Genomic DNA, 23,821 nt, shown 5'->3' with positions numbered 1-23,821 from the left:
CTGAGATGTTCACGCCAAGGGACAAAAATGATTTCAGGAAACAGAAACCACAAGGAGTCTGAAACTTGAAGCACAACCACAACAGCTCCTAATGTAGTGTAAATATACCCACATCACACAGCCTTTTTGCTCACAGTTCATTACTACACAATGACCATCAGGATCTAGAACTTCAAGTCCACAGTTAATGTCTTCCTTTTTTTAACAGTTTACTGTCTGTTCTAGTTCATTTCCAGGGTTCTTTTTTTTTTTTAATTGGCAAATTAAGTTTCCCCAATCTGGGCCTACCAATTCTTTTGAGGAACAATTACTACCAGTGCTCAATAGATTAGCCATGACAACAGGAAACCTATTAAGTTGCTTAGGGGATCGTGCACAAGCTTTTTCCTTCAAGCCCCCCTAAGTGAGTCCAAGCTGCAGCTGATGGTTCTAAGACAGCAGGAAATCCTCTGGAGGCTATAGTCCACACTGTTTCCTATATATTTGGGGGCCTTTCATTTAGATGGCAAAGATCAGGACCAGAAAGAGAGAAGAGGTGGAAAGAAAAATGACCTGGATGTACCTAAGCCAGGCATGTCACAGAATTTCATCAGAAATGGAAGAGAGAGTGGAAACTGCCACAAATTACATACTTGCAAGAGCTAGGGCAGCCTTCGTCAACCAGGTGTCTAGGGGGGTTGCAGTTGAAAACATTAAGGAGACATCAGGTTGGCAAAGGCTGAGCTACTAAAATAAACAGCTCCACAGCTCAAAACACACTAGGATTATTTTTTTTAAGTAGCAAAATGCTAGAACATTTGCACACAACTCCTTCCATTTTTGGCCCTGGATTGGTTTAACTCTCTTGCTCAGATATGCAAAGCACCCAGCCAGATCTGTGGACAGGGAGCTTGCCGAATGCTCCAGCCTCTGCCTTGGGCATTTTGCGCAATCCCTCCATGCCCACCGTCAGAAATATATGATGCAAACAGCCTCTGCTTGTACTTGGGAGCAGCGGGAAAACAAGGAGAAAGTGTACTGCAGTGGAATTTTATCGCTCAGCAAAATTCATTTTGGCAAGGGAGATTAATCTTTGTTGAGGCTGGAGGCTGCATCACCTTTGGAAAGCAGATGGCATTCACTCAAAAGGGAAGAAACATCTTTGGAGGGACACACCATCGGCTGCAGGGGTATCACTAAGGCCCTCTCTTCCCCCTGCCCTAGGTTCATACCTTGCCCATTCAAAGCCTGTCAGTTAAAAGCAAACTTCCTCTCCAAACCAGATCTGGGATTTTGGGTCATCAGGGATGGCCCAGTTCCTCAGGGCTTGAATAGGCAGCATGACTCCCTCCAGATCTGTATGCAAATACATATTTTCACGGTGTGAAGATTAAGTTTTGGGGCAGGGAACCAGGAATGGAGAGGTAGCATCATTCGTTCTGTTTCTGTAGAATAGGGTGAGCTGTAGCTTAGTGGTAGAGCACCAGCCTTGCATGCAGAAGTCCCGGGTTCAATCCCCAGCATCTCCAGGTAGGGATGGGGGAGAACACTGTCTGGAATCCTGGAGAGGTGCTGCCAGTCAGTGTAGACCCTGCTGAGCCATATGGACCAGTGGCCTGACTCAGTATAAGGTACCTTCCTATATTCCTGTGCTAGAAATATGGAAATATGGACACCAAAGCCCTACCTCCTGATCCTTGGAAATCTCACAGACAGAGGAGTCCCTCTCTGGCTTATGCTGCATCACCAGGTGTTGCTCACACACTTGCAAGACTACATTTGCAGTTGTACGGGCCGGAACCCCTCTCAAATAAAAGCTGGAATTTTCAAGGTACCAAATCCTGTCCTCGGCAGTGAATTATTGTGCCTTTCCCGTCCTTGCATAGCATCAGTCGGGGGGGGGGGGTCTGTGTGCTTTTTGCAAGTACAAGGACTGAAATCCACAAGCAAGCTAGGATTTCTAACCAGCCCTCTCAAATCCAAGGCCACAGCTCCATGTGCTAAGATGCTGGTTTTCAAAAGGGAGAATGAGAAAATCAGTCATGAGGATAAGTTGCCTCAAAGACAGCTTATTTATTTTTATGTAGTTTAGCAAATTTATAGCCTGCCTTTCCTGCCAAAGATACCTTGGCCAGCTTCTTTGCCATTGCCACCCTCTCCCTCTTCAGTGCACAGAGGGCTAGCATATGGATGGTAGAATCCCTGCGTAGGATTCTGCGATGTACGCTAACGCATGACACCAGTTGCATGGAGCAACAAGCTCAAACACACACAGCATGCTGTACGAAGGGAGGTTTCCATCCCCTCCCCCCCCAAAAAAATTTCTGTTTTTTAAATAGCTTGCTAAGACAGCGAGTGGCTGGCATTTCCATGCTGGCTGTAGAAGAGGGTGGGTTCTCTTCCACTGCAGCTGGCATAGGAATGCACCCTCTTAGCAGACTAGTCTTTTGTTTTTCTGTAAGTTGGTAACTTTCGTTGGCTTATTATTTACAAGACTGCTCTATCTTCTGACTAAAAGTTCTGAAGGTAAGTATTTACTCATCTGATAAATGAAAACCCTAATGGGACTTTCTGTCTTTGGACTGAGTTTTGGTGGTGGTTACAAAACGTGGGGGTGGGGGCCTTGCAGTTGGCGGGGCTTCCGCAGAATGGTGCAAGATGCCTTGGAAGGCAGAAAACAGAGCTGAAGGCCTTGTCAAGCTGCCTTGACACTCATGGCTGCTTTTGCGGCAATATAGCGGAAAACAGCCGCCACTAAAAATGACACTTACCCCACTGCAGCATTTAACGTGACCCCGAGGGACCTATGAAAGTTCTTCTCTCGAACATCAGGAAATTAACAAGTTCTGAACACAAGGCCAAGATCACGGCAAACAGCATTTCAGCAGGGACCAATGTACCAAACCAAAGAGCTATTTAGGAAAAATTGTCCACGGGAGAAAATATCTATACAGATGAGCCAGGCAAAGTAATTATGCAAGACTTAATTAACAGCCATCATCAGCATTCCAATATTTATAAAGGAGTCAGATTTTTAGCTTGCTGAGACACAGGGAACTGCTTCGAAGGGTTTGGTGGTTAGGGTTCTCTGGGGGCAATTGTGTGTGTTGTGTGGATGTTGGTGGGTGGGTGTACGAATGCAGCTCTCTCAGACGCTCCATGTATGAAACGATGTGGAACAAACCTCTTCTCCAGTTAGGTAATATGCAGCCAGAAGCCCTCCGACATAGCGGATGTTCACTTCAAACAAGGAAGCTTCGCCATTCTGTGGAAAACAATGTGGGAAGGTTTCAGGTTATATGCTAACCAGATGGTAAGACTGTAAGACTGACCAGGGACACAAAGTAAGCAAAAACACATTCCTCAGGATGGAACTTGAAGCTGATACAGAGCGTGAGGCTGCTGGCCAAAACAGAAGCCCTGAGTTTCCTTGCAACTTCTCCTCCAGTAAATCTCACAGCATGACATCATAGCACTGAGCGTGCCGCTGCCCACTTCCATTAGCTGCTTAAAGGGGTGGGGGGAACATAATGGTGCCTAGCAGTGAGATGCTAGCATGGGGGAAGGGGAGATGGAAATGCAGGGCCTTTGCCAGCAGTGCTATATCTAGCAGTGCTCTTAGAGAAGAAATCACACATGGCTGCAGCACACACTGAAGGGGTGCAGAAGTGAGCCTTGGACCTGCTCACCCTCATCCACATTATGCTTCGAATGAAAACTGGGGCCTGGGCAGGTCGGTTCCCAAGCAGTATCCCACTTACACAATCCATAGGTTGGCAAAACGGGGGTGGAGGGGCTTTCCATGTGAGGGTTTTTTTGCAGACAGGCCTCTGATCACATTTAAGAGGCTATGTGAAGTGGGAGGGAATATGCATATCCACAGTCTGCCCCTATGCCATAAACCGCTCCTGTGTGTGAAACTGACATACCAGGGCCATGTGTGAACTGCCACATATCATGTAGCACAGTGGTGGGGAACCTTTGTCCCTCCAGGTGCTGCTGAACTAAAACTCCCATCAACCCAGGCCACTAGCCATGCTTGCTGGGGCTGATGAGAGTTGTAGTTCATCAATATCTGGAGGGCACCATGTTGGCTATCCCTGAGGGGTTCTTAAAAAGATTAAAAATGATGAAGTCACATGAGGAAAGTACAGGTGACTCTCAATTTACAGTGGGGTTACGTTCTGGGGATTGCCAAAGTCTGTTTTCCCAGACGCCCACTCCCATTTTAATTTTAATTTTTTTTGCCAAGTGTGTAAAGCTGAATGTGTGCATGTTAAAGAACTGTAAGTTGTAAGTTGTAAACTACCTATATACTAACCCTAGAGTTACCTGCTTACTAGCCCTGCTGTGAACTTTACTCAGCGGACGAGGCCTTCCCACATGCAAAGGAAAGGGTGGGGCTTCCAAAATGGTGCTCTCCAGATTTTGCCAATGGGACAATGGCTAGGGATGATGGGAGCTGTTGTTCAGCAACCTCCAGGCGTCAAAGGTTCCCTACATCCAATATAGCCAATATAGTTTTACATGACTTCCCTAACGTATGTAAATTCATAGGTGGGAGACTGGGCCAGCAGTGCCAGCAACCGAGTGTTCGAACGTTACAAGAAGGGTGTTGGCAGGAGAAGGCAGGAAACATGATTGCTGAATGCTTCCTGTTCCCTCTGCTTTGTGTCTCGTTTGAAGAACTTGCATATTCATTTCGTTCAAATAATTGGGGGGGGGGTATGTTATGGATAGGCAGGAGACAATGGGGTATTTCTAAGCAAAGACATTTGGGACAGTATGGTGTAGAAGGCAGGCCTGCGTAGCTTTCTTTCTTTCCTGGGCATCCGCTGATTTGTAAATGGGAGTCTTTCAGATAACCCTTTACCTGCAGCTAGTTGTGATCTATAATAATCCAGCTTTGGATCAGTGAAATGTCAAAGCAATTGCAGTCAAATTGTTCCTTTCAAAGATTTGCTCCTCAAGCCTGATCCTGCATGACAATTCAGTTTTGCTTTCTGAATAAATATCAGCTTCTTGCAACACACCCGCACGCACGCATACACAGCTTCCAGGTAGAACATCTACTTCAGGGATAAGTAAAAAGCACCATTAGAAAAAGGGAAATGGAAAGGAAGTGCAAGAAAGCAGCATACATCAGCCTTGAGAAAGGGTCGCAGGTTTCTCTCCTCACATCATATACAGGGAATAACTCTCCCTCTCTCCCTCCCTTTCACACACACACTTTACTCCCCACAAGGAGCTCTCAGTGGTACACATGGTTTTCCTCTTATTGCCTTCTCAACAACCTAAGAGGAAGGTTATATGAGGAGTGTGCAACTGGGTCACCCAGTGAGTTTTACAGTGCAACAGGGATCTGAGCCCAGGGCTCTGTACACACCATACATTTAAAGCACACACACACACACACACACACACACACACACACCCCTCGCCACCTGACAGAGAATGGTGGGATCTGTAGTTTACCCCCAGAGCTACAATTTCCCAGAACCCTTAACAAACTACAATTTCCAGGGTTATTTGAGGGAAGCTGTGTATGGTACATATACAACTACTGTGGCATACTTCAAGTTCTGAACATTTTTAGGTTGGTGTGACTTTAGAGTAATGTGTGGAATGCCACAAGCCTGACATTTTATATCTAAGTATACACGTTAGTAAAACTGGGTCTCAGATGTGCAGGCAGGGCAGGTGGCTGAATCCAGCTGTTAGATAGGTCAAGCCTGCCCCATGCTAGGCTACCAGTGCCTGGCTGTGTGTGGCCAGGTGGGAGCATCAGATGAACACACATGGGAAATGAGATGGTGAGAGGAAACAGTGGCTGGGGTGCCCTGAAGTGTAGCCCACACACCATCCAGTGGAGGGACAGACAGCCATGACACTTGCCCAGGACCATCCAATTCTGACTGGACCAGTTTTGAACCTAGGGCTTTCAAATTTTAAGTCCAATCCTTTTAGGAAATGGTTAATTCATCTCTGCTCAAAAACACAGAGAGTTACCAGCCTTTGGGAACAATGCACTGTATATTTTATTTTCCAAGTGCACCTTCATGTTGGTTGATTCTTGACTGCTGACAGTATCAAATATGTGTGCACGCACATGCACACACACACACACACACACACGGTTTTTAATGCAGACCTGGTCTCACCCACATTTAAATCCTGCGATCCAGCTATTTAAAAGGTTCATTCTTGAATTTTCAGATTGATCTGTGAGGGTGGATAGGGTGGGAGGAAGAGCTTTTGTGAAAACACAGATCAATTATCCCTGTCTATTCCATCTCTTGGCCTATCGATCTGATGCCAAACACAAACCATTCAACCAGAATTTATCAGATGTGACTGTCCATTTGCAAGTTCGTGCTGGTCACCTCTTTCAAAATGACGCTTTTCTAGGAAGGTGAGGCAGCTGAACTAGCTGCTCTTGCTTTAAAGAAAATGCTAGTTATGCTGCAACAACTGCAGCACAGCTCTGAAATTAGAATCTGAACACCATCTTGGTAAACACAGGATCTGAAACCTCAGTAGTTCTTGAAGCAGAGACCGAAGGGATGCATGCCAGCCTGTGCATATCACGACCAAGCTCTAACCTTAGGTGAGAGTGGCACAGGGACTGGCAAAGAAGCTGTATCTCAGTGGCTGAGCATCTGCTAAGGTCGCAGATTCAATCTGTGCAAACTCTCCAGCTAGGGCTGCTAGGTTCCCTTCCCTGAAGAGTAATGGCCAGTCAGTGTAGGCAATGTTGTTTTAGGTGGGGAACCCTTTTCAGGCCAAGGACCACATTCCCTTCTAGTGACCATTTACCAGCTGTGGGAGGGGCCAAAGACAAAAGTGGGTGGAGCAACTAATAAAAATGCCATCACTACACAGTAGGCGAGTTTCTACACACACTCACACAGCCCTCTCTACCCTTCTGCAGGGCAAGTAAGAGGCATTATAAGAGTCCAAGAACACATTCCAGCCAGGCAAAAACAATAAAAGAGGGTGCAAAGTTTATCCAGTGAGGAGTGTGGCTTGGAAGAGGAGGCGTGGCCTGGAGGGTGCAGACCTGAGGGCCAAAGAGAGGCCTGGGGGCAGCATTTGGCCCTAGGCCTGAGGTTCCCCGGCTTCCTATGCTCCTCTGTCTCTTAACAGAAATAGGCCAGAGAAGATCCTGATCCCTATTCCAGCTTCTAGGTCAGCTACTCTCATTGGTCTGAAGAACAGTGGCGATTCTCTCCCAGTATTTAGCCTCTAGGCTTATTACACAGAAGGCTGCACTAGCTCATGCAAAGTTATGTTTAGCTTCATTTTCAAATGGTGATTAACTGAAGCGGAAGATTCAGAAACCCATTTATGATGGCCAAATACCAATATCAGACTTAAATGTTCATAAGAGAGCCCCTGCGACCCAGTGATTTCAGTTCAGGTCTGGGAGGTTTGGGTTCAAGTCTCTCCTCCACCAAGTTGCCCCATTCTGCACCTCCAATAAAAATGTGGTGTTAGATTTAACACAACATTTTATTACAAATTGAAAGTGCTAGGCTGTTAACACTTGAGATTCAAATGCCTGCAGCCATGTTTGACTTCTGAAACGACCAACCTTGCTGAGTGGACAAGGAGTAGGAGTTGGAGATAGAAATAAATGACACTTAAGGGGAAAGCAACAGAGAAATTGACATGATTGGATTTTATCTTCTCTGGTGCTCTTATCCAGTGATCAAGGGAAATTCCTAAAGAATAAGAAGCATCAAGGACACTTTGGGCCAATTCACACTTCCTTTTGTGCAGTGTTTCTAGGCATAGGTCTGGGAATTCCAGGTCTGCGTCCCAGTGTTTTTTTGCTTTTGTACCAGAGCTTTCACTAGGTAAACCCACATTTTACCACTGAACTGGAGTAAATGGCAATCAGGTTTTCAATGGATTGCTCCATTATTTTACTTGTTTGTTTGTCCTGGCACTTTCCCTGGGAAAATAGACATGTTACCACTGAATCAAACAAACAAAATAAATAAATAGACAGATAGACAGATTGGACACGGACTTGGAAAGCCACTGGACCTTTGCCTAGAAAAGTTTGCAGCAAAGGTTAAGTGTGGATGAGCCCTTTCTTGGTACTTGACAGAACTGCACCAATTCCCAATTCTCAGCTTGCTTCTGCTGGGTCTGCATGCCTTTGTTTGTGAAGAGCCCAAAGTCAAAACTCCAGGGTCCCAAACATGCCAGGTGGTTTCTGCAGCTCAGAGAAACATATTCAAAGACTGACTCACCACATTCAAGTCAAAGTTCTTCTCCACCCAATCTTTGGCTTCTTGGAATTCTTCTTGCAGCTCCATGATATACAGAGTATCTAAGGCATCCACCACAGTTGCTCCCCGGAGACCTCCTGCATCAGCAGAAAACAGAATAGTTTGAAATGGATCTTTATTCTACTTCCCATGTGTTTGTGCATGGATGGTTGTAAAAAACAACAACCCCAGAAACACTAATGGTTAAATGGCATTTAGCATTCACGTTATCATTTAGAATTTATACAAGATTCCGGCTGGCATCTGTGCTGCTATTGTTTTTAGCTACGTAATTGTTTTAACTGCTTTTATATATGTATTGGTTCTTAATTGTTTCTATATATGCTTTTATATGCACATTTATTGCATTGTGAAATTGCTTCAAGATGTTTCATAGGAAGCAATTCATAAATGAAATAATATGGTACTTTTAAAGGGGGCAAATTCCTTCCCCAAGGAGTTTATGCCTGAAATTGTGATTGGGATGTGTATGTGTGGCAAACAGAGAAGCTAGGCAACAGAGAAATGGCTGAGGTGTAAATGGGAGTTACAAAACACACACACACACACACACACACACACACACACACTGCTTACTTGTCAAATTGGCTTCTAAGTGGTTTCCAAGTATAAAACCAATTACAAAAATATATCCACTCAGAATTAAAATATACAGACTTCCGGTCGGCGCCAGCGTTTTAATGGCGGTCTTAGCCTCGAGCTCCGAGGCGAGACTGCTCTGCGAGTTCGGGTCTGACCCGCTACGGCGAGCGGGGGACCCCCAAAATCGCAGGCGCTGAAGCCTGCGAACAAGGAGACTCGGTGGGCACCTTTGCGCCCCCCGGTACCGCGAAAGAGCCTTTTTAAAGGCTCCGGAGCGGCATCGGGTGTGAGCGCGGTGCTGAGAGTCGCTACCCAGCCCGCAGAGTGAAGCCGCGTCGCCATTAACGGAGAGCGCCGATTCCTTCCTGAAACTACAATTGGCATCGATACCCGTGAGTAAGAACTTAAAAACAACTATTAACGGGACTTAAAAACTTGGATTTGGCTGAAAACGGGAGGCATTAAATCAAGGAAGTCTGCCCCCCGGAAACTGCATGTTTAATCAAGCAACGAAAAATCAAGTTGTTTTTATATGACAAGTGCTTTTTAAAACTACAAGCCCGACATCAGAGAGTAACCTCCCCCCCTTTTGGGCAGGAATAGGGGGGGAAGAAGAAAAAAAAGAGACATTATTAACCTGCTGAAAACAGTAAGAGAAGTCACCCCCCCTCACCGCTAAACCCCCCTGGTAGGGGCTGCCTGATCAGAGTTATATCGCCGGAAAAGGGGAACTGTCAAAAGGGAGCTGTCAAAATCGGACTGTAGATGTGAATGACTCTATTTGACAAAAAGTAACGGTTTTGGCTTATTTAGAAGATTGTTTTACCTTGATACAAAGTAAAGTTCGTGCTGGACTATTGGATTTGTATTGATATATGCTTAAGGCTTCTTTGTGACTTTCACTTTTGGGATACATTTTACTCCCTCTAGAGGGAAAGAGAGACATTGTTCCATTGGAAAAAATAACAGTGGGATTTTCCACTTAAACCTTTCCTGTGAGAACGACCTTGGCTATGAGCAATCCAGTGGAGGAAATATCAACAAGGGCCAGAACAAAAGCACAAGCACAAAAGAAAAGGGCCTCCACGGCAGGCTTACCAGCTGCACAGGAAAGAGTAACAACAGCATCAATGGATTCTATGACACAGGCACTGCTTAAAATAAACCAGTCTCTAGAGGCATTGACAAAACAATCCACAGACAACTCCAAGAAGTTGGCAGAAAATTCCAAAAAATTGACAGAACTTACAACAAGATTAGACCTGAACACAACAACGATTTCATCTCATACCGACTCCATAAATAAATTAATACAGGAAAATACAGAAACGAGGAGGATAGCCGAGAGTGCTCAAAGTACGGTTGAGGAATTTAAAGGAAAATTTGTTCCAATTGAGAGGAAAGTGGGTGAACATGATGCAACTTTGGCCTTGATGGAACTTGAGAGAAAAGGGAAGAATCTGAAGCTGAGACTTGTCCCTGAGGAAGAAAAGGACGACCTTAAGGAATTCCTTACAGAGAATATTCATGGATTTTGGTTGGAGGATTGGGAAGGAGAAGAAGATTTTGAGATAACCACAGCCTTCCGGCTGGGCAGGAGACAAGGCAAAAAGCCGAGGGATTGTCTAATCACATTAAGAACCAGAGAAGAGAGAGACAAAATATTAAATCTACATTTTCAGAAGGCATTGGTGATAGGAAACTCTCAGATACAGATTTTTAAAGACATCCCTCGTTACATCTTGCAAGTAAGGACCTACTTTAAAGACCTTGTTGACCTGCTGAAGGGAAATAGCATCCCATTTAGGTGGGAATTCCCACAAGGATTGTCCTTCAACTTTAAAGGGAGGAAGATAAAGATCAAAACAATACTGGACAAGGACCAGTTTCTGGCAAGAAACTTTGAGGACTTACAAAAAGGGACTGCGACCCTAAGAGAACCAACAGACATTTCAAATCTATCATTTGGACTTACTTCACCACCACCAACCGAAGAAGAACAATTATTTGGTGCGGTCGGAGGAACAGATACCCATCAATAAATAAAGATGTCTCTGCAACTACTAACCTGGAATTGTAATGGTTTGAACCTTCCCCGAAAAAGAAAACAAGTTTTTTACATTCTAAAAAAAGAACAATTGGACATAATATGCCTCCAAGAAACACATATAGCCAGGACCCACAGGAAGCTTCTGATAAATAAGAGACTAGGATTGGAATTTATATCATCAGATAAAGTCAAAAAAAGAGGCGTAGTGATGTACATTAAAGAAAAATTGGCTCCAAAAATGATATTTAAGGACGAGCAAGGAAGATATTTGGCAGTTGAAATTCAATCACAAGGAGAAAAACTTTTAATAGTAGGGGTGTATGCACCTAATGAGGGGAAGGCGGAATTTTTCAAGAAACTGCATGAGACTCTATCAGACTTTATGGACTATAAAATTGTAATGATGGGCGATATGAACGGAGTAGTCTCCACAAACATGGATAAAGCCCAAAGACTTGTGATATCCAAGGATGGGAGACTACCAAAGGCTTTTTTTGAAATGACCGACAACATGGACTTAATAGACATTTGGAGAACAAGGAACCCTCTAGAAAGAGAGGGAACCTTTTTCTCCGAAGCAAAGATGACATGGACTAGAATTGACCAAATTTGGATCTCCAGCAATCTGGCATCAAAAGTTAAGAAGATAGAAATCTGCCCAAAAACCTGCTCCGACCATAATGCTGTAAAAATGGAAATGAAACAAACAACGGCGGGAACATTTCGATGGAGAATGAATGATACCCTCTTAAAAGATGAAGAAATCTACAAGAAGGCCCAAAAAACTTTAAGAGAATACTTTGAGATAAATTTAAGAACAAATGTGGAGAAAAGAACAATCTGGGATGCAAGTAAAGCCGTGATGCGTGGTTTTCTTATTCAGCAGAATTCCCTAAAGAGAAGAAAGCAAAAGGAGAGGGAAGAGAAAATCCTGGAAAAAATAAAGGAAGAAGAGAAGAAGTTAAGATCTAAACCAAAGTCACAAGAAATATTAAGAGAAATAAAATTCTATCAGATGCAATATATGGAACTGATGAATCAAGAAATAGAATGGAAGATAAAGCAGATGAGACAAAAGACATTTGAATCGGCAGATAAATGTGGGAAACTGCTATCATGGCAATTGAAAAAAAGACAAAAACTGAATACTGTAACATCTTTGGAAGAAGATGGAAGAATAATCACTAGACCAAATGAGATAAGCAATTGTTTTCAAAGCTTCTTCAAAAAACTGTACGCGCAAGGCCCAACAAACGAGCAAAAAATAGAGGAATTCATCAGAAAATATGGACTTTCAAAAATTTCAGAACAGAATAAGATGACCTTAAATGGGAGAATAACAGAACAAGAAATAGAGGGTGCCATTCAGAATATGAAATTGGGGAAATCTCCAGGACCGGACGGTCTAACTGCAGGATATTACAAAATGTTAAAAGAATGGTTGACTCAACCATTGAAAGAAGTTTGCAATCAAATTTTGGAGGGGAAAAAGGCTCCCGAATCGTGGAAAGAGGCATTCATCTCACTTATACCAAAGACAGAGACTGGCAAAAGCCAAGTAAAAAACTATAGGCCTATATCACTGTTGAATGTGGATTATAAAATTTTTGCAGACATTCTGGCAAAAAGATTTAAAAGAGTGCTAGTAGGGGAGATTCATAAGGACCAAACAGGCTTTCTCCCAGGGAGATATATGTCAAGTAATGTGAGAAATATTTTAGACATTTTGGAACTGTTGGAAACGGACATTAACAAAAAGGCAGTTTTGATCTTTGTGGATGCGGAGAAAGCCTTTGACAATATTAGTTGGAATTTTATGATGAAGAATCTCCAGGGAATGGGGGTAGGCCAAAGATTTCAAAATGGTATAGGTGCGATATATGCAGAACAAAAAGCAAAATTAATCGTGAATGGTATGGTGATGGATGATATATCAATAGAAAAGGGTACACGACAGGGATGCCCTATGTCTCCCCTCCTGTTTATATCTGTCCTGGAGGTTTTGTTAAACATGATTAGAATGGACCCGCTGGTTAAAGGTATTCAGGTCGGAGCGAAACATTATAAATTAAGGGCATTTGCAGACGACTTAGTTCTAACATTACAACAGCCAGAGGAGAGTACGAAAAGAGTGTTGGACCTAATTGAGATATTTGGTCAAGTGGCAGGATTCAAATTGAACAGACAAAAAACAAAAGTGTTGGGGGAAAATTTGACACCGGAAGAAAAAGATAGATTTCAAAATGTAACGGGTTTGGAAATTGTTAAAAAAGTTAAATATCTGGGGGTAAACTTAACATCAAAAAATGCTAATTTATTTAAGGACAATTATGAGAAATGTTGGACAGAAGTGAAAAGGGATCTAGATATATGGTCTAGACTGAAATTTTCCTTGTTAGGCCGTATAGCTGTTATCAAAATGAATGTATTGCCGAGAGTGTTATTCTTGTTTCAGACTTTACAAATTCTGGACAAGATGGAGTGCTTCAAGAGGTGGCAAAAAGATATATCTAAATTTGTCTGGCAGGGCAAAAAGCCCAGAATTAAGTTTAAGATCTTAACAGACGCAAAAGATAGAGGGGGGTTTGCCCTGCCGGACTTGAGGCTCTACTATGAGGCAGCAGCTTTCTGCTGGTTAAAACAATGGCTACTTCTTGAGGACACAGACATCTTAGATCTAGAAGGTTATGATAATAACCTCGGCTGGCATGCGTATCTGTGGTATGACAAGGTGAAAGTGCATAAGAGTTTTAAAAACCATATGGTACGGAAGGCATTGTATAATGTCTGGATCAGGTACAAAGATTTAATGGAAAATAAAACCCCCAGATGGTTATCACCAATGGAAGCAAAAGCAGTTAAAAAACTTAACATGGACTCAAATTGGTTAAAATATGATGAAATGTTAGAAAAGGATGGAGAAAAGTTTAAATTAAAGAGCTATGAAAAATTGAAACATAGAGTTAGAGATTGGCTACATTACCACCAAATAAATGAAGTGTTTAAGCTGGACAGGAAAGTAGGATTCCAGAGTGAAAAGTCAAAGCTAGAAACGGAACTGTTAGAACCCAATACAAAAAACTTATCTAGAATGTATAACCTGCTGCTGAAATGGAATGTACAGGATGAAACGGTAAAATCAGCTATGATTAAATGGGCACAAGATGTTGGTCATGACATTATGTTTGCTGACTGGGAACAGTTATGGACCACCGGTTTGAAATTCACGGCATGTACTGCTTTGAAAGAAAATATTATGAAAATGATTTACAGGTGGTACATGACTCCAGTCAAGCTTGCTAAGATCTATCATTTGCCCAATAACAAATGTTGGAAATGTAAGGAAGCTGAAGGAACCTTCTATCACCTTTGGTGGACCTGCCCAAAAATTAAGGCCTACTGGGAAATGATCTATAATGAAATTAAGAAAGTCCTTAAATGGACGTTTTCAAAGAAACCAGAGGCTTTTCTTCTGGGCATGGTGGGCCAATTGGTACCGAAGAAGGATAAGACTTTCTTTATGTATGCAACCACGGCAGCAAGAATTCTTTTAGCAAAGTATTGGAAGATGCAAGAACTACCCACTCTGGAGGAATGGCAGACGAAGGTGATCGAATATATGGGACTGGCAGAGATGACCGGCAGAATCCGTGACCAGAGGAAGGAGGCGGTGGAGGAAGATTGGAGAAAATTTAAAGTATACCTTAAGAACTACTGTAAAATACTGGACGGTTAAGATGTCGAGAGGCTAGAAACAAAGAACTACAGCTGTAAATCGTAAATTAAAGGGGGAAACTTAATGAGAATATATAGAGAAATTGACTGAAGGGTTGCTGACACATTATAAAATAATGATGCAGAGAAGGGGAGGTATGGGGAAGTCATGTTTTATGTATTTGTTTGTGATTTGTTTGTTTTTCCTATACCCTTGTTCCCTGTTTTTTGTTTTGTTTTGTAAAAACAATAAAAAATTATTATAAAAAAAAAGAATTAAAATATACAGTTGAACAATTTCATCAAAACTGTAAATACATGCTTAAAATGTAGAATAAAACAAGCCCATTAAAGTAACATAACAATGAAAACAGTCAAAACAGCAATTGCACCCAGAGGTTCAGGTGAGGAGTTGAGGGAAATGCTTGTCTAAATAACTGTGTTTTCAAGAGCCAGTGGGATGTCAATACTGATGGGGCCTCTCATATTTCAGCACAGAAAGCATTCCATAACGCTGGTGCTACCAGTTAAAAAACCTGCCTTTGTGCCACAGCTCCATAGCTACATTTGCAGCTAAAAATTAAGCTGGTGCTGAGTGTCAAGGGGTTATTGCTGAAGGCTTTCCAGACAGGGCAAGTTCTGGTGAATGGTGCTGGAGTACTTACCACTTTGTCATTGAAATTTCAACAAGAACCCCAGTTTTCAAGCCATCCTTAAAAACACAGCTTTAATTTTTATACCCCATGTTGAAACAGTGTGCTCAGCCTGGGTTCATGCCAATTAATCAGTGCAAGCAGCATGATCAAGTCCGAACGGAAATGGAGCATAGACCAAGAGTTCTCAAAAACAGAGAACAGGCTTTCACAGCAAAGCAAAGGCAATTAGCACCTCTTAATCTCCAGTTTAATGAGCTTCACATGGAATCCCTGCCTTTTTCACAGATGCCACACACTGAGATGACCTCCTCATCAAGTTATCCAGTGCAATCCCACTAACTCTTTCCTGGTTAGTCACCAACAGTTCAGACTCATTTGGAGTTCTTCATGGTCTGCCTTGGATTTCATCATCCCAAATAATTTAGCATGGTCCCTACATTCACATACCCATTTGCTTCCTCCTCCTTAACCAGTTACCATTTCATCAAAGCAGGGATAGCCAATGCAGGGCCCTCCAGATGTTGTTATTATTTCATAAAATGTATATATCGCTGGATTGTATAAAACCTCAAAGCGGTTTACGTGTTGCTGGACTTTAGTTCCCATCAGCCCCAGCCACCAGGGGCGATGTTCAGGGATACTGGGAGTTGTAGGTCAGAAACTTCTGGAGGGTGCCCTGTTGGCTACCCTGACCTCTTATCTTGTGACTGCTATGTGTACTTAATAGCCTTTGGGGAAAGATTTTGTCAGAAGGTTTTTACAAGATCCACGTGTACAATGCCTATCAGTCCAACCGTATCTATCTACCTCTTGACAATCTGAGAGAATTCTGAACGACCGATGAAGTCAGGTCTCCTAAAGCAGAAACCATAACAATTTGTCCTTTTTCCTTTGTCTCTCTAACAATTTTAATAAAGCCTCTGCTCCTAATCTGTCAATTCATATGAACAAGACGGAAGTTCACCTAGCCTCAGTCCTCCACAGAACAGTCTGCTTCCTCTCCAGAAAAGCAGAATTCTGGAATAACCTTACATGACTTCACGCTCTTACAGGATCTTCGTTCAGGTGTAAAAGAAGGGAGTGTATGAGTTATAACATGGGTTGCCAGTGCCCGGGGCCACACAGAGGAGGTGGGTGGGAAGGAGGGAAGTGGATGGAGTACGCATGCATATTCAACTGCCTAACGGTGTCAGGGATGTCACTTCCTGGTTTGCATAGGAAAGTTGCTTTCAACGGAGCCCAGAGATGGAAGCATGAAGATGTATTTAGGCAGCACTGGGTGTTGATATTTTGCATCTGAGGCAACTCCCCCTGTGCTACACCACTGGGTATATGGCCTGAAGCATGTTGAGCAGGTTCCACTTCTGCATGTTTTCCCATTCAGCCTTCCCAGATTATGGACTGGAACAAGACCCGGAGCATGTACACAGTGGCTCAATTTGAAGAAGGAAGAAAAGAGGGCAAAGACATCAGTAAAACAATCTCTCCCTCCATTGAGTTTCTGGTGCCTGGATGCAGAGCAGAGAGGAGACAGACCCTGAACTGTCTGGTGTTTAAGGGCAGAAAATCCCTAGGGGTATATTAAGATCCTATAGTATTGAGTTTTTAAAATCTATGAATGACTCAGTGAAAGCAATACTGCCAGGAGACTTAAAACAGAAAAACCCTTTAATTGGTTCACAACTCTTCTGATAACTCGTGGCACTCATCAGCCATGAATTCGAAGCCAAAATGTGTTAAAGCCTGATAAAAAGCAAATGGTGTGCTCCTGGGGAAATCAGCTGCAACAGATGTCTGCGTGAAAATAGTTTGTCAGACCACATTTCCAGATCATTCTGAAGAACTGCTGCTTGGGTCACACCAATATGGTTACGCATGGGATTCCTACCAGAGAAGCAGAGCCCCATTAAAGACCAAACACACTGGCAGGTATCTCCAGAATGGTCTCTGAAGGGATGCTTAATGCAAAAGACAAGTTGTCTTACCACTATGACAGCAATGAAGAAAGAGTGTTTTTGTTCTGTGTTTCTGGTTGTGGCCTAGGCAGATAAATGCCAGGAATTAAGAGTGAGGCTTATATATGCCGTGAGAGATAACAGATAGCCCAATCTGAGGTAGATCAGAGCCTGAACAAATGAGACCCAAGACATTTTAGTGCTTGAAGTGGAGAGTCCAGATTATACACCCGCCATACACCAAGCAACACAGGGTATTCAGAAGAATGCTGTCTTCCGCAGTGGAAGCTGAACATAGCCATTATGGCTCCCTGCCACTGATACCCTTATCCTCCATGAAATGTCTCATCCTTTTGGAAAGCCATCCAAGTTGATGGCGACCACTATCTCCTGTTGGATCAAATTCAGTAGTCTATGTGCTGTGTGAAGAAGTACTTCCTTTTGCCTTCCAATGTTGCCTCCGTTCTAGTGTTATGAGATCCTGACTGACTGCATAGCTCCAGTGAGGCTGGTGTAACATGTATCCTTCGGACCAAGCTCTGAGACCAAACAGTCTCTCCAGGCTCTTTCTGGTTAAAGCACAGTTTTCTCCACAGCTGCCTGGCAAAGGCAGGGAGCCATTCTCTAGCTGCAAGAAATGACATGCAAAATCAGATAGCTCTCTTAACGGAGAACCCTTTGTTCTGTCAGACAATGAATGCACATTTCCAGTGAAATGTCTCATGGCTTTCTAGCACCGTTATGAATGCTAAGAGATGACAGCAACTGGCAACAGCAGGTTTCTAAACAAACACTCTGGGTGTCCAAAACAAGCCTTGTCAAAGGAACGGTGCTGCTGGATTAACTAGCAAAGTATAAATTCCCTACTGAGCAGGGATCTAGTGGTTACTGCCATTGTCCTCCAGCAGGGGGCAACAGTGCAAATGCAGACCAAGCACAACTGACTCCAGCGCCCACTGTATAAACCACCAGGGGCTTCACAACCTTGTCACACTACCAAGCAGAATGCCTCCAACCCCCTCTTTCTGCTGCCTTGGACTGCAACAGCAGAGGGGTTGTTGAGCACCCACCATGCCAGATTAGGAGGGCCAGAGGGCTGAGTATGGCTTTTATTGCAGGTTTTCAGTTGCAGGCAACCTTCAAACTGAGTTGCTACCCAGCTCTGAAGCTATTAGGTGAGATTCAGCAAATTTAAGCTGCATTAATAAAACGGCAGTTTCCAAGTCACAAAAAATAATGTACATCCGCAGTCACCCCTGAGTGCAATTCGTTAGATGGCTTTTCCATGATGACAGCCCTACGCAATGCTTAATTCCCTTCCCTTGTAGCTAGTCTTTATGTTGATGCACACCAACCACCCTGATATATTAAGAGAGGGTGGTACTTTCTAGAAATAAAAATAAATGAACAAACTTATTTATGAAATATTTATATACTTCTTGATTATAGCAAGACCTCAAAGCGGTTTACTAAAATAATAAAATCATGAGTCAAAACAGTTTAAAACAACTATGTAAAATATGAAAAACGACATCCCAACAATAAGCTAAAAACCAGATTGGAACACATGCCAGCAATTCTACATGACTTGATAGGCTTGCCTAAAGAAAATGCTTTAGGCAGACACTGAAAAGAGTCCAGTGAAGGTGCCTGCCTAATGCCAACAGGCAGGCAGTTGCCAAGTATGAGTGCTGCCACACTGAAAGATAATTTCCTGCAAATGCAGAATGAGCGTCATGTGGCACCTGTAAGAGGGCCAGGTGGCTCCCCCACTCAAGGTCATTGAGCAGAAGCTGTGCAGCCAAAAGGTTGTCCTAGTTGGCCTACACAAACCCCCTCCAACTCTGTGGATTCTATTACTGTAAACTCCTGATGGGACTAACCATGGAGGCTTGGCTAAGCCATTTTTCTCAGCTCCATCCTCTGTACAAGCCAAGTGATAATGGCCCACATCACATGCTTAACATGGGCAGTATTGGAAATAGGACAATGGAGGGCTCACAGACCACTTGAAGATTGCTGAGGCTCTTGGAAGACCACTTAATGGTTGTTTTTCTGCCTGTTGTAGCAGATGTAATGTGCTATACTAAATGCTGTATGATTCTTATTGTGTATTTATTGCTTCTTTTACTTCTTATAGATCACATTTGGTTGTGTTGCAATTTGAATTCCATGCGAATAAAATAAAATGCTATGTAAGAAATAAAGGAAGGCATAAGACACCATTGAAAATCAATATGAATATTCAATGTGATGGAGGTGCTGCTTCCCATCTTCAACCACAAATCCACACACGGACCACCTGAATGAAATTTGGGGCCAAACTCCTGCTCTATGCCAAACTGTACCTGAGGCCTCCATATCTCCCCATTGCTCAGGACTTGGGACATTCAAACACAGACACAAATGTCTTTCACCTGGCCCTATGATTACCTATATAGTATTATTATTATTATTATATGATGTTTTTAAGCCTGTGTGCATATGTATAATAATAATATTTTATATGGTTTCTGATTCTGCACACGGCCCTGTGATTCTTGGATGAAGGGAGAGTTAGAATTAAAATACTAATGATAGATAATAATATAATATGGCACAGTACAGAGGCTGGGAAGCAGCCTTACAGTCTCAATAACACAGTCATCATTCTCCTGCTGCGTGATAGAAGAGAATATCTACTCATGAGACCAAAGAGATGTGGACCCACCTGGAGGGGAAATCTAGCAGGGAGCATCAAGTAAGCTGCACTGAACTTTTAAAAGCAAATATTAGGTAAGAGCATCATAAATAAGGTTTGGAAAATATTTTAAAATAAATGCAAATAATTATTGGTAAACCATATTTTGAAGAAAAGCTGGCATTTCCTGCAAGGCTTTCATATGGTTGGACCAACCTCACTTTAATGACTTTTTGTTTTAAAGGCTTGCTGGTTCATTCAATTACTAGATTAACGCTTTTGACAATTTTGAACCAGTCAGCAGATTGCTGACCACAACCAAATACACACACACACACACACACACACACACACACACAGTGTGTATGTTTTTCTGGCAGTTATGAACAATGCATCGAAAACTAGGGGCACCTTTGACCACTGCAGTAGCAGAGAAGAGAATTTGATCATTTATTTTATTTAACACATTAATATACTGCTTAATGATAAAAAAATCCACAGAAAATGAAACTATAAAACAACAACAATTTATCAAAATCACAATCACAAGACCTGCTTGCTCAAGGTTGTTTCACACATTATGTTTTTAAGGCGCACCTGCAAAGTTTAAGTGTGTGTCAGAGAGAGAACACATACACATTTTCAATGCTTTGTATAAAGTATGTGCATGAGGGACCTGGGATTGCTTGTGACCCTTGTGACACATACACTAATGTGTCTGCAACTGCACAATGTGCAAAGGAGGTTTTTAAGCAGTGTTTGGATGGCCCTCTATCACGGATTCTTTAGCTGTGATTCTTGCATTGTGGGGGTTGGACTGGATGACCTTGGGGTCTCTTCCAACTCTATGAAAGCTGCCTTTAAGCAACTGCTTCCATGGGAACCCTCCTGCCCATGTACCACAGCTCCAGTCCTGGTCCCAATCCTGCACTGGTTGCTGTGTACATAGTTGCACAGGACCCAGCGCTCACCCTCCACATCACAATGCTGAAGATTACGACTGGATCTTCCCTCTTCAATTTAACTCCAAATGTTTGCTGGTAAAATACAAGCCCTGCTCCTGAAGGATACAGTGGGCCACCCAGCAGTTGGGGAAAAACAAAACAGTGGCATTTTACCACACACACAGCTCTGCAGTCAAACTGAAAGAAAAACACAGAAGACAACAAATTGTGCAGCCCCATGCATGTGCCCACTAGCCCCGCGGTTATGTGCAAGGCTTCACTTCATAAACTTTTCACCTAGTTTGGTCCTCAAGGCAAACAATGGAATTGTTTTTAAAAAGATGCAGTGTTTAACTTTCTCTCATCTTGTACTACTGCCATTATTATACAACCTAGCCAGCTTATCTCAGAGAACAAGCATTAGCACCTCATTTGTAGCTCAGGTTTCACATCCACCTGAGTAATAATGGAGGTATCAGGGAAGGCAGCTGAAACCCAGGTTGAGGGGCTGATTCAGTCTCTGTTTCCCTCATCCTTGGTCTGCGTGAACTATCAATTTGTCAACCTCAGGTCTGCTCATGGGCAGAAAGAACTTGGCAAGATAAGGCTGGGCTTCTGCCAGCTAGTGGCAAAATAGTACCAAAGGACGATGACCTAACTAGCAAAATCTGAAAAGAGCACAAGGGAAGAGAAGTCACCCTCCCTACAAAAACAACCCTGTCCCAAGCTCCAAGGCTGTTTAAAAAAAAAGCTGATTCTGTAACATGTTTACAAAATGCAGTGACCATGAAAAATAACATTGCCCAAGCCAGTGCTTTCCTTTCTTTTTATCAGCTCTAATGATTTTGCAATATTAATGATTATGTGCTTTTTATGCTGTTTTCTATTAATGGAAGAAATGTACCAGCTCTGAGCAACATGGGACACTGGCGAGAAGACAGGCAAATATGGGGGGGGGGGGAGAGAAACAAACACCCCCAAAGAGCGCCCGAGGCACAGACTATTACTGTGATATTGCAAAAGTAGCACATTAATGGGCTTGATTTAATTTGACGATATAATCCACAAAAGCCTTTCATAAAAGAGGAGAGAGAAGAGAGAACTAGATTCCTCCCCCCCCCCCCCCAACTAAACAGGAACTGCGAGACGAATAATAAAAGCCATGCTTAATTGAAATGAAGAAAAAAGAAGTTTGGATTGGCAAAGGGGCTGCTGTGTAAAATAAATGTCTTTAAATACATGAAATGAGCTGAGGGATTAATAACAAGTGCTGCTCTTTTATCCAGCACCATGAATGGTTTCGCTTTCTCTGTTGCAGCGTGTACACAACAGAGGACGGGCTTCAGTGATGCATTGGCCTTTTGTAACAAGACACAAAGCTATTATTTCATCCTGTTCCTAGAATGCTTGATGTCCAAGGAAGCAAGAGGTGGAAGGCTTGCATTTGTCTTACAAAGGGACTTAAGAATCGGCTCCTTTCTTCTGCAGCACCTTTGATTAGATCTGCAAATAAAGGGACAGGAGCAAGTGTGTGTGTGTGTGTGTGTGTGTGTGTGTGTACACACTAAACTTTACAGGGTGAGCAAAGCAAAATATTTCTCCTGGAATAGTGTTCAAACCAATAAAGCTTTCCAGGGTTGTGGAACCCGTGGTCCTCCAGATGTTGCTCACATCTCTGACCACTGATTGACTGTGTTGGGGGGGGCAAACCGGAGTGCAAGAACATCTGGTCTCAAGTTCCCTATCTCTCTTATAGGAAATAAACATCTACCCAGGTTTTTGCCAATGGCCCCACAATATGTCCTGCTGGATCACGCCGAAGGCCCATTTAGTCTGACACTCTGTTCTCACCACAGCCAACCAGATGCCCCAAAATGAAGCTCACAAGCAGGAGCTTAAGTGCAACAGCACACTCCCCACTTGCAACTAGAACTGGTCTTTGTGGGCATACTGCCTCCGACAGTGGTGGCAGAACACAGCCATCACTCCTGGCAGTCACTGATAGTCTTGCTGCCCATGAATTTGTCCGTGTCTCTTCCAAAACCATTCAAGTTGGCTGCCGTCACTAACCTCTTGTGGAAGCTGAATGTTGGGAAGATTCAGGACAGACGAAAGGAAGCATTTCTTTTAGCACAGAGCTAAAACAAAGGACAGATAGCTTTCTGAAAGTTCAGATCAGTGTAATGTCTCTCTCTTTCTCAGGGATGTACTTCACATGGAGATGGTTAGCCCATGTCTGGGCTGTACACTTCAGGTGGTTGGTTCCCGCAACTGAACTCTAAGCAAAAAAAAAGGGGGGGTTGCAGAGGGGAGGGGATCTATGCATTAACTAAACAAAAAAGGGATCTCAGGGAGAAGAGTTCTAGCCCCACCTGCATGTAAGTTTCCTGTGTGCTGAACTGCACTGGCTATTCAGTAGGAGAGCATGCCATCATTTGAGCCTTCCAGTCTAACAGACCAGCCTATTTTTTGTCAAAAAGATGAAATGATGTCAGGCACCACCCAACAGGGTGTTTTTGTGTAAAGTTCCATTGCAGTGAACGGGATCAGCTCTTCCCCTTAGTTTCAGAGGGGACATCCCCCTTTGGACTGTGCCCTTTAATGTTAAAAAAAATCCCATATCTTTTCAGCCTAATGCAGAGGCTACCAGACATGCTCTGAAGTGGCTTCCCCATGGCATTTTTATTTTTTTATCTATCTATGATGAGCTGCTCTCTCACTTAGAACAGGAGTATCTATTTTCATCTGAGCAGCACTTAGGAGAGAGAGCATGTAGAGACAATGAGAATGGAAGTCAAAGGTTCGCTGTTTTACGCTGTCACTAGACCAGAGCGGACAGACGTCTCTGAATGAGCTCTTGCAAGCCTTGTATTATGACTGCCTATTTGAAGAGCAGGAAGAGCAGTGGTTCTGAAAACAGACCTTCCCAGAAATATGCCTGCATTCAGAATAAAGCCTCTA

General features: G+C 43.1%; 1 protein-coding gene across 2 annotated transcripts in view; it reads right to left on the bottom strand.

Moving 5' to 3' along the window:
- MAN1C1 (mannosidase alpha class 1C member 1) overlaps nt 1-23,821 on the bottom strand; it is a 141,721-nt gene that overhangs the window by 30,158 nt on the left and 87,742 nt on the right. For both annotated transcript variants that reach the window (XM_083751734.1, XM_083751733.1), the window contains exons 3-4: nt 8,241-8,356; nt 3,164-3,244 (exon numbers count right to left, since the gene is read on the bottom strand). In XM_083751734.1, the coding sequence (XP_083607860.1) occupies nt 3,164-3,244; nt 8,241-8,356 (197 nt within the window). The remainder of the gene's footprint in view (nt 1-3,163; nt 3,245-8,240; nt 8,357-23,821) is intronic.

This window comes from Podarcis gaigeae (genome assembly GCF_964106915.1).
Source record: "Podarcis gaigeae genome assembly, chromosome: 8".
Classification (NCBI taxonomy): Eukaryota; Metazoa; Chordata; class Lepidosauria; order Squamata; family Lacertidae; genus Podarcis; species Podarcis gaigeae.
Note: the sequence above shows the minus strand (reverse complement) of the source record. Positions and strands in the feature narration are given on the sequence as shown.